Below are 17,244 nucleotides of genomic sequence, written 5' to 3' on the forward strand. Positions count from 1 at the left end.
TGCAAGCATGCATGAGCACGCGCGCACACACACCCCACTCAATGTTCTAATTACCTATGTGTGTGGCAAAGGAGTACACATGTAATAACTTCACTAAATGATACAGTTTATGTACTCCCATAAACTGACAGATAAAAACACATACATTCTCTAAGCACAAACTCATACTCACAAGTAATTTTCTGCTTAAAAATTTCAATTAACAACCACAATGGGAATTTAGTTATTTAATACAACCACTAATCTAATGTTATCAACAAAATCTAAGCAATTACATCACAAAACAAGAGTTATATTCAGCAAACATGCATTAATAATCTATACAACTTAACATTACCCCCAAAAAGGAATTGGATATAAAAGTTCTTATAATTTTGGTGGTTTTCAAATCTTATGGCACAGATTTACCAAAAAAATTGTAAAAACAGATTTCAAATATTTTCAATAAAATGGTAAAAAATTGAATAAGCCTTTAAGTTTTCATACTTGGCTCAAGTTAAAACATCAAGCTGGCCCCAATCTATCAAAACTGACAGATAAATATTTATAATGACTAGACAGACTTTAGTTATAATGGTACTTAGAGGTCTACTTCCTCACATCAAAACCCCTTTGGGTTAAATTTCTCAATGCAAACGTATCTTTGTAAATACTGTGAGAATATAAACTTGGAGACACATAGAATCAGGACAGAAATGAAAAATAAGACTTAAGTCAATATTATTTTTGACTGGTCAGAAGAAAGCCTTGTGGCTCCCAAACTATCAACACTGTCTCAATACAAAACTAAGAATATATGAATGACTACCAATCAACTGACTCTTCTGCAGACCTGTCTTGTTATTATCAAAGCAATGTTCATGGTCTATTAACCCGCTTCCACAGAGTGTAATTAGCAGAGCACTAAATTTATAAACACATGACAACTCAAAAAAAAAAAATTTAAAACAGAAGCAGTTTTTCTTTTCCATTTCTAGCTCTATGTGTCATGTTATTCTTGAATTAATAAGAATTAGGGGATGCTTTGAACATATCTTGTACTTTTCATCAAGGTTAAAGTGCAAAATATCTCCCTATTTCTGGTATTTTAACAGGGAAAAGCATCAAACACATATAATAAAGGAACTCAACATATAACTAATACAAAAGAAAAAAATCTTAAATGTACAACTGAGGAATACACTTTATCACCAATTTAAACTTTTCCTTCTTCAAAAGAATCTATAAATGAACCATGTTTTCAAAGAACTCTGTTTGATTCTCTTCCCATGACCAGAAATTCTAAACTTATAGGGAAAACAAATGAACAACAAAAACAATGCATGACAATGGACACCAAGTTCATAAAGAACCTCTTTTTAAATGAGATACTGTGTAAGAAAATACCATGAAAATAATAATAATCCTATGAGAATTGTTTAAGCACAGTAAATTTGAGCCTCGGTCTTCATGAAGATACTACAGTTTATATAGAAAACTATAAATATACAAGACTCCAATGGGAAAAAAGTCAGACTACATTTGTCTAACATTCTTTAGGCTACAAAACTTTTTGAAAGGGGTAAAGATGGCTGATGGCCAACTGAATCTTAAAACCAGGTGTGATAATGCACTACTATAATCCCAGTATACTTAGGCAGGAGTATCACTCCATAATCAAGGCCACCCTGGACAACTCAGCAAGTCCCAGGCTAACCAGGGCTATATAATGAGACCCTGTCTCAAAAGATCAAAGACTGAGGGGGGAGAGAACTACAAAAAATTCCTAGGTCAAAGTGTCCTCCCCAAAGGAACCACACTTTCTGTGGCATATAACTTATTTATACTATTAAGGGAGCAGGGGGTGCTGAATTACTAGAGTCTTAAATAAGGGGAAACAAATCTCATAGTGTAAACAAGTTTGGCTCAGAAAGAAAACTGAACATATCCCAGATCTGTCCATGAATGTAATGATGGTGCATCTTTAATATTAAAGAAATAGGCTATAAAAAGTTCAGTCTCAGAATTGATTTTGAAAAGCTCATTTGTGCTCCTTGGTGGGTGCATAATAAAGTTCCATGGGTTTGTTCACTTTCCAGTATTTCTCACTGACCAATTCCAAAGAAAAAGAGCCATTTAATACCTAAAACAAAGAGAAAAGGAGAGATTATGAAAATGCATGGTGCTCAATAATAGTGAGACTAAACTGACAGACACACAGACAAACAACAAAGGCCATAGAATCTTGCCCACAACAGAACAAAAGATATCACAAAGCCAAGTCATTCATCTGCTACTTTTTCTTTCAGGGTCTCAGGGTTCTTACTCTTTCTGACCAGACCCCACACCACTACTTGCCACTCACAGCAAGCTCACATGTTCAGTAGTCCATTGACATAAACACTCACAGTGAACTGGCCACTGGCTGTAGCTATGTAGATAGTGTACTGCTTCTCACTGGCTGTATCCAGGTTCATCTGGTTTGATTCTCCTTTGCTTCGAAGTTCTTCTAAAGCTAACCTCACAGCCAGATACTTGGATAAATGATCAACAGTGGCATTACCTGAAGTCTTTATATATCTAGAAGAAAAAAAGCACCAAACATTTAATCTCTAGAGTATATCAAAAACTCCTAAATTATGGAGCTATAAAGCTATTTAAAACACATGTCCCAATTATTGAAAATTAAGAGAAATTTAATGCTCTATAAAAAGAAAAGACAGCACTGGAGTGATGGCTCAGCAGTTAAAAGAGCACTGGCTACTTGTCAAGAGATCCTGAGTTCAATCCCAGCAAGCGGCCATACGGTGGCTCACCACTATCTGTAATGAGATCTGCTAATCTTGGGATATTGGTTTTTTCTTTTTTGGTTTCTCAAGACAGGGTTTCTGTGTAGTTCTGGAACTCAGAGATCCACATGCTTCTGCCTCCTAAGTGTTAGGATTAAAGGTGTGCATCACCACCCACAGGCCAATCCTGAGACTTTAAAAGTATGACGCACTATTCCATTACTCATTTAACAAATATTTAATGTTTATTTGCACTTGCTGGCAAACACTACATGAGTGGTGTGGTAACTCATCCCTGCCAGTATGAAATTCAGAGTCTATTCTGGATTGCCTTTTTCTTTATCACCTGTGAGGGCTGATCCTTTGTAGAGTGCCTCTTGTCTTGAAAAGAATACAAAGAAAAAAAGAAAAGGGAGAGTGGAGAGGGAAGGAAGGAAAGAGAATGGAGGAGAGAGACGGAAAGCCAACAAGCAATCTAAATAGCAGTACATTCAATCTCAACCCTAAAACTAGGATAGGAAATGCTGATTTTATTTCAAATACAAACTTTCCAATTAAACATTTCTTTTTTAAATAATTTATTTATTTATATTTTATTTGCATTGGTGTTTTGCCTGTATGTGTGTCCATGTGAGTGTCAGATCTTGGAGTTAAAGACAGTTGTGAGCTGCCATGTGGTGCTGGGAATTGAACCCAAGTCCTCTGGAAGAACAGTCAGTGCTCTCAACCGCTGAGCCCTCTCTAGCCCCAAATTAAACATTTCTGAAATTAGGTAATCCGAAACTAATTCATATACTTGCCTTGTTTGTGCACTGTCATCCTTTTCCATAAGTGTTGGATGGGGCCTGAATACTAACTCAATTTCACTAGCACCATCCATTACTGGATCAATTGCCACTGTTGCATTGTTATTATCAAGTTCAAGCCCAGAGTCATCAGATGTTTTGGTCCGTTTGTTGCTAGGTCCCGCTTCCTGATTGCTGTGTGTGGATGCATTACTACAGTGTGAACTGTCACCATTATCTTCTGCTCCACTGCCGTTTTCAATCTGTTGCTTCTTGCCTCGCTGTAATCTAATTAAGAAGAGGGGAAAAAAGATTTACATTAGGGTCCTTAAAGCATCAAACTAAAGCCAAGTTTTATACTGAACTTTATAATTTTTTAACCTTTATTTTTATTTTATGTGTATGAATGTTTGGCCTACATGTGTATTTGTGTTGCCTGCAGAGGCCAGAAGAGGGTGTTGGATTTCCTGGGACTGTAGTTACAGACAGTTGTGAGCTGCCATGTGGGTGCTGGGAACTGAACCCAGGTCCTTTGGAAGAGCCATCTCTCCAGCCCTGAAATTTTTAATTCTAAAATTAAAAAAAAAAAAAAAAAAAAAAAAAAAAAAAGTAAAAGGGAAAAATCTAACTAGTGAATTGAGTGAAAAATATTGTCATCATTTTCCACGTTTCTCAAAGATTTAGAAAACTCACCATGAACACATATAAAAGATTAAAGCAGCTGCACACAGTTGTGCACACCTTTAACCCTAGCACTCTGCAAGATTATCTATAAAAGTATTTTTTTTTAAATCAAGGAAAACTGTGCTCTTCATGAGACTAAGGTGAATACTATTAAATCTGTCCAACTCTGTCTTGTGCTGTGCTCTAAAACTAAGTAATTCAATATTTAGCACTGTATCTTCCTTTCAAAAATATAATTGTAGTTCACAGAATAGAACTCATCTTTTAACCTTTACAGCAGAGGGCTTTTTGACCATTGCACTTCCAAATCACTCAGAACCTAAACACAGTTATACGGAGGCTCCAATTACTTGATCTGGGATGATACCTGAAGCCACTCAACCAATGAGCCTTTTACTAGCATCTCCTATTTGGAAAATGATAATCATCCCTGAAAAATGAATGAACTAGTTAAAAAAAAAAAAATCAGAGAAATAGAACAGGAACAAGCACAGTCATGATATAAAAGTCTTCACAATGAATATGCTAATTCTCAAATGCCTTTTGGATCTTAGGAGATGAGGCATGGCTAGATATACTTTTAATCCCAATACTCAGAGGGCATAAGCAGGCTTATCTCTGTAGTTCAAGACCAGCCTGGTCTAAATAGCAAGTTCCAGGTAAGCCAAGAACAACCTCTTGGTTACTGAAGAAAAAATGAATTCTGCCTAAAATTCAGCAGTCTACTCTAAGTATGTATGGATGGTAATTAAAGCCTTAAATCAGATGAAGTCATCTGTAGACAAGCTATTGCACTGAAAGTTGAACACAAAATGATGGTAGCAACATTCCACTTGTAAGAATTAGAGAAATGAAAACTTAATAAATTAACTTTGAAGAAATGGCTAATACAAAGAATAAACAGATTCTCCTGAAACCCAGGTAAGAAAACTACATGGTACAATGAAATCTTCAACTCAATCAACAATCAAATTGCAATAATTAACACAATGGTCACTAATAATTTTCACAAAGACATTTTATCAGGGTAGCGAGAAATGAACAGCTCACTAAAGAGGACTCAAACCAGAGATATAGACAACCCTCTCAATGTATTTACTCTATACAGAAGAGGCACAAGAAAGTATATTTCATATTTATTACCAGTGTGTTCATGGGTTCAAACATATAAGTAAAAAAAACAACTTTTAGAAGTTGTTTCTCTCCTTCCACTGTGGGTTCAGTGGATCTCACAAGCCCAAGATTCTTGTATTTTAAATGCAATACCCTGGAAGTATGTATCCTACCTTTAAGAAAAGATAGCTGTACAGAACAACTATTTATCACTGCATTTTCATCTTACAACGGAAGTCAGTAGTTAATAAGTGTGTAGACATGGCCCGCCCTTCCTTCTTCCTGAGTACCCCTGTTCATGACCTATATCTTCAGCTCTTCCTCCTCCTTCCCCAGGACCTGTTCATGGCCTGTATCTCCAACCCCTCCTCCTTCCCCAGTACCTGTTCATGGCCTGTATCTTCAGCCCCTCCTCGATGCTGTGGCTGAGTGCCTGCTGGTTGTTGTGCTTGTTGATCCTGGCCAGCACTCTCTCTTGATGAGCTTCATATTCATCACGACTTGGGTAGATTTTGCTAATGAGTGCATCAAAGTTTGGGTCTGGCCTCAATGATCTTTTAGAAACTAATTTTTTCCGACAGGTAGGGCATTCTTTGTTGCTAAGTAAAAAAAGAAAGAAAACATAAACATGACCATTGGGCAAAAAACAAAAACATCCTATTTCTAAGGTTATCTTATCACAAAAAGGATTTCAAAATCCTTAGCTGATATACTTGTGGGGGCAGGGCTGAGAACAGGGCTCACCTATGTAACTTCAGCACTTGGGAGGCTGAAGCAGAAAACTGCACAGGAACCCAAAGCAAGCCTGAACCATAAGGCAAGTTCCAGACTAGCCTGGGTACAATGTAAGAAAATCCTATCTTAAAATAAAGAAAGAAAATAAACACCAATCCCTGCTAATTAAAACCTAGACTCTACATTTTTTAGGAAAGGGTCCAGTTCCCACATGCTGATAGACTATGTATTTCCCAAACACCAAGAAGCACTGCTGTACTGCACTCTAAGATCCAGGAATGACTCATTCCAACATACCCACTTCTAAGGGCTGTGATAATGCAATCTGCACAGAACCGATGTAAACACTCCTTTGTAGTCATGGTGTTCTTCAACATATCCAAGCAAATTGGGCACATTAATTCACTGTGTAGACTTCTAGGTGAAACCACAATTTCCAAGCCATCTGTTATTGCCTCCTGTAAAAGAGTGACTACTTAAATCTTTTATTGATAAATCCAAACATACATAATTATTGAAACTCATAAAAATGAACATCTACATACCATCACCCAAGTCACCACCATGGCCAACTCACAGCCAATTTTGTCTTAAAATATTCCTCCAGGCTCTTGAACCCTACCGTCTGCATTATTTAAATGCCCTTAATTCCAAAGGGGATATGTGAATGAGTGTGTGTGTGTGTCTGATTTTTTATGTGATGTTAGGGATTGAAACCAGGGCTTCGTCATGCTAGGGAAGCACTTTTATCAACTGAGCTACATCCCCAGCCTAAAATTATAAAACATTTTGAAGCACAGCATGAGCTATTTAACTTAAAAAAAAAAAAAATGCTTTAAAATTTTCAAGATGGAAGAATTCTTAGGGTTCAGTTAGGCCTAACCTCCACATCATGCAAATAAGAAAACTAGTATAAGTCAACCATCTAGTTAATACAACCACAACAACTAACGACTGCAACCTATAAATGCTTTTTCCTCCCCTAAATTGCTTTTGATCAGGGTATTTTGTAACAGCAATAGAAATGAAACAATGGACCACAGCTGTAATTAAGCATTTAGGAGGCAGAGGCAGGGATGGTCAGAAGGTTCAAGTTCATCCTCAGCTAGGTAACTTTGAGACCACCCTGGAATACTGTCTCAAAAATTTAAGTTCAATGAAAGCATCTAAGTTTTAGTAGTTTAAAACATATCATTTAAAGATCACCTTTGACCTTCTAAAAGTCTAATTCTACAGATGTTTTATAAACAGTGGTCAAACAAATATGGAGACACACCTATAATCTGAGTAACTAAGGCAGGAGAATTATGAGTTCAAGACCAGCACTAACTCTATAATGAAACCCAATCTCAAAACAAAAATGTGGTGAAGTTCTCAGACTAACAGGTGCTTTAAGCTGTAGCAAGTGAGAAATACAAGATGTATTATCAAACTGTCACTAAAAATGTTTCTCTACCAAAATCTATTCAAATTCCAAGTCACTGGAGTCCTAACGCCACTCACTCTCCCCACGACTAATACTGAGAACCAAGACTACACAACCCTGAAGTCAATACTTACTGACTCCTACTAAGGACAGCACTAGAAGCAAAAGAAGGTTTCTAGCACTCCTGTTCACTGGCTATCATACCTGTCCCTTATTTACAAGATGGACTCAATTACCCCACAGTGATGGACATAGAAATTAGTTAGATATGACTTCACAAATGTCTCAAGTAAAATGTTTGTATTTATAAAACACCACCAAATCAGTGAATTATGTTTCAACCTCTATGAATAACTTTCTCTATTTTTCAAATAAATATACTTTTCTCTATTATATTTCAAATATATTCCTATTTTTGACACATAGATAAAACCTGTATAATAATCAGGGTAAGGTGGCACCTATGTTAGGAATGCTCAAAATCCTCTCTAATATTATACTTTTGATTTAGGAATTATAAACATTCCTCTATGTGAAGAAACAATCAGAGAGCACAATGACATCCTAGGTAGTAATCAAGTCTGTTCTCTCCCTCTTTAGAAAATGCCCAACACACTCTAGACTCCAGTTAGTCAGAGCTTACTTAACCTGCGTAGTCAGAGGGGAGGGACACACTCATCAGAATGACCAGACTAATCACACTGAAAAACCTAGCACAAGTATTAAACACTACTCAGCAATTGGTCAATCTAACCCATTCTCTCTTCTTTACAGTGCTTTATCTTACTCTCCCTACACACTTTCTACCACCTGCAACAGATCAAAGAGCCCCATTTCCTCTCTAACAAATGGAATTATCCTGTCATTCTTTCTCAAAGATGTCCCTGCTTGTTTCATTTGCTCTCTCTCAGGCTTCCTCACCTTCCCTCCCTCCCCTCAATAGTGGCCACATCAAATATGAATAAAGCACCCCTGAGCTGTGCAAGAGGAAGAGGACAAAGACACCTGCTACTCTGAAAATCCCAGTTTCTGTTCCCTTTCTCTGTTCTGCACAAATTCCTAGGAAAAATCATCTTTTCATCTTTTGTCATTTTTCTCCTCTTATACTCAGTTATCATAGCCAGCAATGAGAATACATCATGATTACATTCAACCTTCAACCTACTCAAGGGACTATGCTCTATGACAGCGGTTCTCAACATATGGGTTGAGATCCTGGGGGAGGGGCAAAAAAACCCTTTCACAGTGGTCACCTACGACCACATCCTGCATATCAGATATTTATAATAACAGAAGCAAATTTACAGTTATGAATCAGCAAAAAATAATTTTAAAGGTGGGGGGGGTTATCCCATGAGGAACTATATTAAAGGACCATGGCATTAGGAAAGCTGAGAACCACTGGACTATGAGGTAAACAAGTGTTTCTGCTGAATCAAATCTTACTATTTCAGTCTATCAGCAATGTTAAATGCATTTACTATAGCCTGGTTCTTTTAACATTTCCTTTACATGTTGAATTCTTTCTCTCAAGCTCTCACTTTCCTTCCTTTTCTTTTGAATGCTCTTCCTCAGTCCCCTTTACGGGTTCTTCACCAGTTACCTAATTTCTAAACAGTAAGTGCCACTGGATGAAATTACAGACTTTATTCATCTCTCTGTTCTCACATCCACAGTCTAAAATGTACTGCCAATCCTTAAAATTGTACATTTTCCTCCAGACTCTAGTTAGCACCTCTGTCTGTCCAGTCCATGGGCAGACTTTACAGTAGTTTATATTACCTGAGGTGTTCGTTGTAGTTCGTATAGACTGAGTTCCCATGTTTTGCTTAATGGTTGAGTTCCATTTGTCTGCACAGCCTGAGACATTGCTAGGAATAAAAAGGAGACAAAAAGATTTAGTATTTGAAAGGAAGGTCTTATGGTCCTAATGTACCTGTATTTCCCAAAATGGTGTCCAAACTTTATGGTTTAGAGAGCAATAATAGCTCAGTACACCTTTAGTCCCAGTATTTGAGAGGCAGAGGCAGGCGATCTCTGTGAAGAAAAAAGAATGAAAAGCAAACACTACATCTATATCCTTGAAGAACCTTGTCTGGGTTACATTAGCTCATTCCCTTCCCCCTAAAAACCATTCACTACTCCCCTAAACTGTGTATGTCTCCCCACTTCCCTTTCTCTCTGCCCTTTCAATATGCCCAGCATCAGTTTGTCTTAGCTGAATCCACCACTGGGAAAGTTTAAAATAGAAAACATACTGAGGTGAGCACATTAGACAGATGCTCTTTGAGGGAAACCAAGAAGCTACCTAGGAAAATTCCAGACAACTTCTTGTCATAACCCCTGTTCTCTTTGTAGGACCACTATTAGAAGAGAAACCTCTAGCTTCCAACTTTTCTCTGAGGAGGGAAAAGTAGTACACTGTACATGTCCCCAATAATCCAGCTTTTCTGGGCTCTACCCCAAGAATCACCTTCTGTCTAACCTATCTCTAAAATTCTAACATGACCCAAGAAGGCTCAGTGAAAGTCAAATGAAAACACACATTCCCACTTCTCTGTCTCAACATAAAACAGTGGATGTAAAAAAAAAAAAAAAAAAAAAAAAAAAGCTTAGCTCCTTAGCTTCCCTCTAGGGCAGGAAGCAGTGGTCTAACAAAGCTAGGAAACACCTCTAGCCATGCCTGTCTTCAGTGCTGGAGGGACCTGGAACTGGAATACCCCTCCAACTGTTCAAGACAAAGCAGGCTAGCCTATTAGAGAAGCTACAGAGGCTAGAGAAGCCTCAGACCTTCTCTTGAAGAAGGGCCAGACGATAAAAGGCAACAACTTAATCTGATGCACAGAAATCAAGAAACTAAACAGGGAAACACACCCCACCCCAAAGAAAGATAATTCACCAGCAAATGGCTCTGCTTAACGATAATATGATTTATGTACCAGAAATTAAAAATACTGGTCATAACCATGCTCACCAAGCTCAGGAGACAAGTGTACAAACATGAAAAGTTCAACAAAGAGAAAAACTAAAACCACAAAGCTATATAACCCATGGAACTAAAAAATAAAATATCTGACCAAGCAAGCAGAAGAAAAGGGCTCACAGAAAGGGATGTAAAGGAAGGAAAGAAAGTCTATATTTAACAAAACACTATGGAGAAGACCAATGGCTGCATTATGGAAGCTCTCAGAAGGACAAAGAAAATGGGAACAAAAGCTTAAAGAAAAGAGGGTCTCTGGATCATAACTGCCATGATGTGCATGGCTCTATTCCACCATGTTTGTGACAGACTGACACACTTCTGCAACCATGAGCCAAAGTAAATCCTTCCTTCTTCATTTTCACAGATATTTAGGCCACAGTGATACACAACTAATACAGAAAGTTGATTACCAAGGAAACAAGGTCACTGAAGTGAGAAAACCTGGTCAAAGGATTACTTAACACCTTGGAACAGGTTTGGGGGAGAATTCTGGAAAAGTTTACCCAACCGAAGCAGATTTACCTGGTAGAAACTCATCAAACCAAAGGTAAAGCTCATTAGGTTTCAGGTTGGAGAGCACTCATGTTACATTCTCACAAGGATGTTGTCTATAACATCTCTGTGTTTAAACTTTATTTACTGGTTTTTTGAGACAAGGTTTTTCTGTGTAGCCCTGACTGTTCTGGAACTCACTTTGTAGACCAGAGGGAGTTGGTATGTCCTGGTACATTCTGTTGACCAGGCTGGCCTTGAACTCAAGAGATCCCCCTTCCTCTGCTTCCCAAGTGATGGGATCAAAAGTGCCCCACCTCCGCCTGGCATGTTTAAGCTTTGTTAAAGGCTAAATTTAACAGTGACAAGCTAATTAAGTTGGCAGGGAAATTTTCAAGACAGCAGCATTCAGTACTTGTTACCACTGGCCACTTTCTAGCTGAGTGACAGAAGTCAAAGGTCGAACAAAATGATTTGCAAGCATGAAGTCAGCTCTGAAAATGAGCAAATAAGAGGTGTGGGCAAGAAAGGTATGCATGAGCCAGTTTGGCTTTCACCTGCAACCCCAGCATACGGAAGAAAGGCTGCAAATTTCAGTCCAGGGAAATGACTCAGTAGACAGCCACTAACCCTGGCAACCTACTTCAATCCCTGGGACACAGAGCAAAAAGAAAGGATGAGTCCCACAACTTGTCCTCTGATTACAACACATCCCCATTGGCAGAAGTGTACACATGAACATGCAAACACAGAATAAATACATTTAAAACTATTTAAAACTGGCGGTGGAGGTACACACCTTTAGTCCCAGCACTTCAAAGACAGAGAAAGGTGGATATCCAAGTTCAAGGCCCAGCCTGATTTTATACAGCGAGTAATAGTGACACATGTATACAATATACTTTTAAAACACATGCTGCTGCACAAAATGACAGTATTTATGCAAATTAAGAAACCCAACCACCTAAAAATCATCCCCACACATACACACAAAGCAACATTTCTCAAGTCCCTTAAGTTGACAACTGGAAATCAGATTCCTGGAAAGTAGGCTGAATGCAAAAAAAGTACATTATACTGGTAACTTGAAAAACTAGCCATTGACAAAGAAACTAGCCATTGTGTAACTTCATTGAAAAGCATTGCCTGAATAAACAGAAGCAAGGAATTAGGTAACAGTACAACCAATCTGAAGAAAGGTGGGTGGGAGACTGCCACTGAAATTACTGCTGCTACCAAAAGAACACACACCTTAACTATTATATGTTCTTCACATCCTGAAGTTCTTTTTTGAATCGATGTATTGTTTTATTAAATGAAGAAACTAGGTACTGAAAAGGATTAAGAGGCTCAAAGAAAAATTAAGATTTAATAAACAAAAATGTTTTTGTTTTTTACATAGCCATGGATTTCTGAGAAGAAAAAAAAAATCTATTCTCCAGAGATGAAATTCTAGACTATACATTTGAGTAGTTATAATTCCTAAATCTTGTCTAATTTTCTTGCCTGGAAACATTCATTACATTCTAAAGATTAAGAATCCATTGTTTTCAATAAGAATCTGTTTATATTAGAGATCAAAGCTGGCTGTCCATTTTTTAGGGAAGGAATTGGACCTGTTCCTTGTCTACCAAATTCTCAGTTCTCACTACATTGATGGTAAGACAGGGGACAAAAAGGAACTGAGCATTGCTGTACTAATTAACCTGCCTCTACAAGTCTCCTATCTACTTTCTAGGTAATGTGAATACACATATGAAAAGTCCATCATATCATTATATAGAAGGTGGTTCCTACTATCCTTTAATTCAGGCATTAAGAGCAGTAATAGATTTGTATATTTAATAGCTGAGTATAGTCCTATAATCCAAGCTACAAAGGAGCCTGAGAGGCAAGAAAATTTTGAATGTTCAAAGCAGCCTGAAAAATTAATGAGAAATTAATAATGCCTCAAAATAGAAGAGGGGAAGGGATCTCTGTGGTAAAGCACTAGCCCAACATGCATGGGACCCTGACTTGCATCCTAAACTAGGGGTGGGGAATGAAAGACAAAACACAACACAATAGATTGAAAAAACATATTAGAAAATTTCATTCCATGTTCCCTTAGAACAAACAGCAGCTCTCAACCTGTGGGTCAAAGACCCTTTCATAGGGGTCACCTAAGACCATCAGAAAACACAGATATTTATTTACAATTTGATTCCTAACAGTAGCAAAATTATGAAATAAAAATAATTTTATGGTTGGGGGTTACTGCAACATGAGGAACTGTGTTAAAGGGTCACAGCATTAGGAAGGGTGAGAAACATTGCTGTAGAAACTAAGTATTTCACTCCATGATTTCCAATTAAATGCATATTTAGTAAAAAGCTAAATTTGTGTTTATTCAACTATATTATGGGTCAATCTTGCAAAGTTAGTTGAAGAACCTAACCACTAATACCATTTTTCTATGTAAGTATTCTGGCAAACAGAAAAACATATAGACTCCAAAATAAGGCCAATGAACCTCTTTTAGGGACATTATAATGGGAAATATGAGACAGCTAGAAGGCATAGGTATTTACTTACTTGACTAGTTGTGATTGTCACAGATGAACTTCTCAATGTCTGAAGCACACATGCCCTCCAAGTGCTAGCAAGAATGGAATCTAGGGTTTTTCAAATACTAGGCAAGTATTTTCTGCCATAGCCATATCCACAGCTTTTTTTTTTTTTTTTTTTTTTTTGGAGGGGGGGACTATGAAGATAATGTTCTATAGGGCCATTGGCAAAATTTAATGAGATGTTCATATATAGTGCTTGGTATGCTTCATAAAACTAAAGATACCATTTATGTATTTCAATTTAAAGTATTATTTCTTTGCCATCTGACGTGTAAAAGATCAGGAAAAAATTATTTAACCCCTCTCTAACTTATCAAGACTTCACACTAAATCTTCAAAAAGAGTTAGTGGTTACATCTAGGGGCTCAGGATATACCTCAGCTGACAAAAATGCTTACTTAATATTCATTAAAACCCAGGATTCAATTTCCCAGCACTATACTACACAGGCCAACCACGTTGACCCATAGCAGTACCCCCAGAACTCAGGAAATGGAGGAAAGAATACCAGAAAAGGGTCATCCTTCAACTCCACAGGAAACTGTAGATTTGCCTGGGCTCTGTGAGACTCTCTCCATAATAACTTAAAAAGCAAAAATAAATAAATAATAAAAAATGGGTGGGCTAACTCAGGGCTGTTCATTGAAGACTTACTCTAACAAACAAAAGCTGTCAGGACAGATTCATCCCTCTTCTATGTTAACCACCTATATGTGGCTTAATACTAAATGCTGTTTATAGAAACTTAAAAGGAACAGAAGAAATGCATTGGAGACAATATAGCTAGCTCATATTTCATGTTAAAGATTCTTCTAGATTGTTTCTTGGATTGTTGATTCAACCTCTAAACTGAAGCAATCTAAATGGGACATTAGGATAATACAGGCAAGGCCACTGCTTCCCAACAGAATAGACACTAGGCTAACAGAACAGAGAACCCATACAGCCTTTATTCTATAGTTAGTTCCGAATAAACCAGTCAGAAGTGAGACCCTGCCACTTGCTGGGTGAGTTCTTAGGTAAGAGCCTCAAGCATATACTTCTACAACAAAGGTGAAAGGATTCACCTTTGACGTGCAGGCAAGAGGTGGCGCTGTGCTCTTACCAGAGCAGTGAGAACATGCAGTCACAAGGAAGCTCCTGAAACACTGAGTAAAGTACTTTTAAATTAAAAGAGAAGAAATTGTACCCTATTTGGATCTAAATTCTCATGTGTTCTATGCCTACAAATGTTTACCAGGTGCTTTAATGATAAATTGTGAAATCTAATTACAGCATCTAAAATAAAACTATAGTTCAGTAAGTAAGCAATAACTCACATCCCCTTTAAAACAAAAAGAACCTGAGTCTTCATTTATACTTGGAGGAATGGATGCGCTGTCCTAAGACATTATTTCACATTTAGAGCTTTCAAACAATGGAACTATTTTCTCATAGGTCTGGAAGCCAGAAGTTCTCCAAACCAAAGTGTTAGCAGGACTATTCTTTCTCACCAGAATGTCTACCTTTTTGCCATTGACAAAACTCACACAGGACAACTGTAAAATTGAGTTTTAAAATTTGTATCTGTTTAAATCTATGGTTTTGTGTTGGCCTCATTTACATCTATATTGGGCTGCATGTTATGGAGGAAAATGGGATAATGTAGAAGTATTTCCTGTGGTCTATTTCATAGTTGTGTAGCTGGAGAAAACTAATCTTACACTGCATAGTTTCAGTGCTATTTGTGGAGGATTGGTTATTGAGTTGCATGAAGCCCATCAGCAGGCAGGCAGGCAAGAGCCTGCTTTAAGTACAGTCCTTGGTATGTGGTCACATCATTTCAATCTTGGCTTTTGTGGTCACACAGCCTTCTCTTCTGTTGTTCTTATCTCTCAGTGCCCCTCTCTAACAACATTCCAGGCCCACCTGGGTAATCCAGTATAATCTCCCTGTTTCAAAATTATTAATTTTATTGCATATGCATAGGCCCTCTTTCTGAGTAAAGTAATATTCACACCTTTCAAAGACTAATGTGTATATATTTGAGGCCCTTTTTCAGCCACCACACCTGTCAAAACACACCAATGATATAACCAATCCTCCACAAATAGCACTGAAACTATGCAGTGTAAAGATTAGTTTTCTCGAGCTACACAACTATGAAACAGACAACAGGAAATACTTCTATATTATCCCATTTTCCTCCACAACATTTTCCTTCATCAGATATGCTATCTTAAGCACTACAAAATAAACAGAACTTCTCTATTTTTAAAAAGACATTCTTCATTGTATTTTACAGTTAGAATACAGTCCATCCTCTTCCTGAATGGAGCAAAATAAAGATCACTTCAAATCCATTCTCCCATCTCTAAATCTTTCCTACTTCTTCCATTTTATTTTGTAACATGCAAATGGGCAAACAAGTTCTTCCTTAATTAAAGTAAGCTTTCTTACACGATAGAGATGTTAGGTTTTTAGAAATTTACTCAAAACTAGGTAAACGAGGGAAGAGTAAGAATTTCCAAGTAAGAATCCAACCCTGCCTGCAGTGACTGTCACCATAACCATATATCACCATCAAAACTGCTACCTAAAGCCAGACACCAATCTCTGCAAACTCCTAAAGACACAAAGAATGAGCTCTTCGATTCTCTATTGAAAAGTTTATTGTGCTTAACAACTGGAACACTCGCCTACACCATTACTGTGTTAACTAGTACTTTTTAAGCAGTACTGTTAATTCCTAATTGGATTGTATTTCTTTTGCTCATTATGGAACACAGAGAAGAAAGTATTCAGATGGTTGACTTTCCAAATCATTATTATCCAGTATTAAGGTTGTTTGTTTGTCCCAAGACAGGGTTTCTATGTATAGCCTTAGCAGTCCTCAAACTCAGAGATCCTCTTGCCTCTGCCTCCCAGGTACTAGGATTAAAGGTGTGTACCTCCACCACCCAGCCTAAGTTTTCTAAGTACTTGTAGGCCCTTCTAACACTTTTTAGGCTCTCCACAACTAAGTTATTTGTATCAAGGAAAAATTATTTTAAAGACTTTGAAAGTTTCACTTAAAATGCAGACTACTGTAGTAATCTTTCTACAGTATCCCACTATACTGCCATCACTATTTCATCTCCGCTAATGCTAAACCCATACACAAAGATACTTTATTGATGGCTCTAATTCAGTCTTTCTCTATAGTATCAGGATATACTTATCAAAGTCCTTCCTACAATGGTCAGCACTAGTTAGCTCAGTTGCAGTCTAATTTTCTTTTGGTCCCTTTACCCAACCGTAGTGTTATCAGATCTATAATAATAATAAAAAAAAAACAGTGAGAAAAATGTTTACTAGGGGCTTCCACTGTGATAGGACATGACAACCTCCAAGTGTCTACATACTGGCTTACTAACAGGACAGCCCTAATATATGCTTTCACATGACTTGATAAATAGCATAAGGACACAAATTCAGGGAGGAAAAAAGAAAAAAAAAAAAAATCAGACAAAGCTCCCTAGAGGAAGGGGTAACTAAGTAACTAAGTGGGGAGAGAAGGGCCAAAAGGGCAATAAGCACAAGCAGCACTTGGCAGGTGCAACAGACATCTCAGGGCAGTCACTATAACCTGATCAAGAGCTCAGCATGACAGAGCACTGCTTCCACCCCA

The 17,244-nt window shown here is 37.5% G+C and overlaps 1 protein-coding gene across 1 annotated transcript in view; it reads right to left on the bottom strand.

Annotated features, from left to right (window-relative positions):
- Positions 1–212: 212 nt before the first annotated feature.
- Positions 213–17,244, bottom strand: part of Rnf2 (ring finger protein 2) — a 28,887-nt gene continuing 11,855 nt past the window's right edge. Inside the window, exons 2-7 of the mRNA XM_051185961.1 lie at positions 9,294–9,382; positions 6,383–6,543; positions 5,734–5,949; positions 3,569–3,841; positions 2,388–2,559; positions 213–2,122 (exon numbers count right to left, since the gene is read on the bottom strand). Of these exons, the coding sequence (XP_051041918.1) occupies positions 2,021–2,122; positions 2,388–2,559; positions 3,569–3,841; positions 5,734–5,949; positions 6,383–6,543; positions 9,294–9,380 (1,011 nt within the window). The 5' untranslated portion in view covers positions 9,381–9,382 and the 3' untranslated portion in view covers positions 213–2,020. The remainder of the gene's footprint in view (positions 2,123–2,387; positions 2,560–3,568; positions 3,842–5,733; positions 5,950–6,382; positions 6,544–9,293; positions 9,383–17,244) is intronic.

The sequence above is a fragment of the Phodopus roborovskii genome, unplaced genomic scaffold, assembly GCF_943737965.1.
Source record: "Phodopus roborovskii unplaced genomic scaffold, PHOROB, whole genome shotgun sequence".
Lineage (NCBI taxonomy): Eukaryota > Metazoa > Chordata > Mammalia > Rodentia > Cricetidae > Phodopus > Phodopus roborovskii.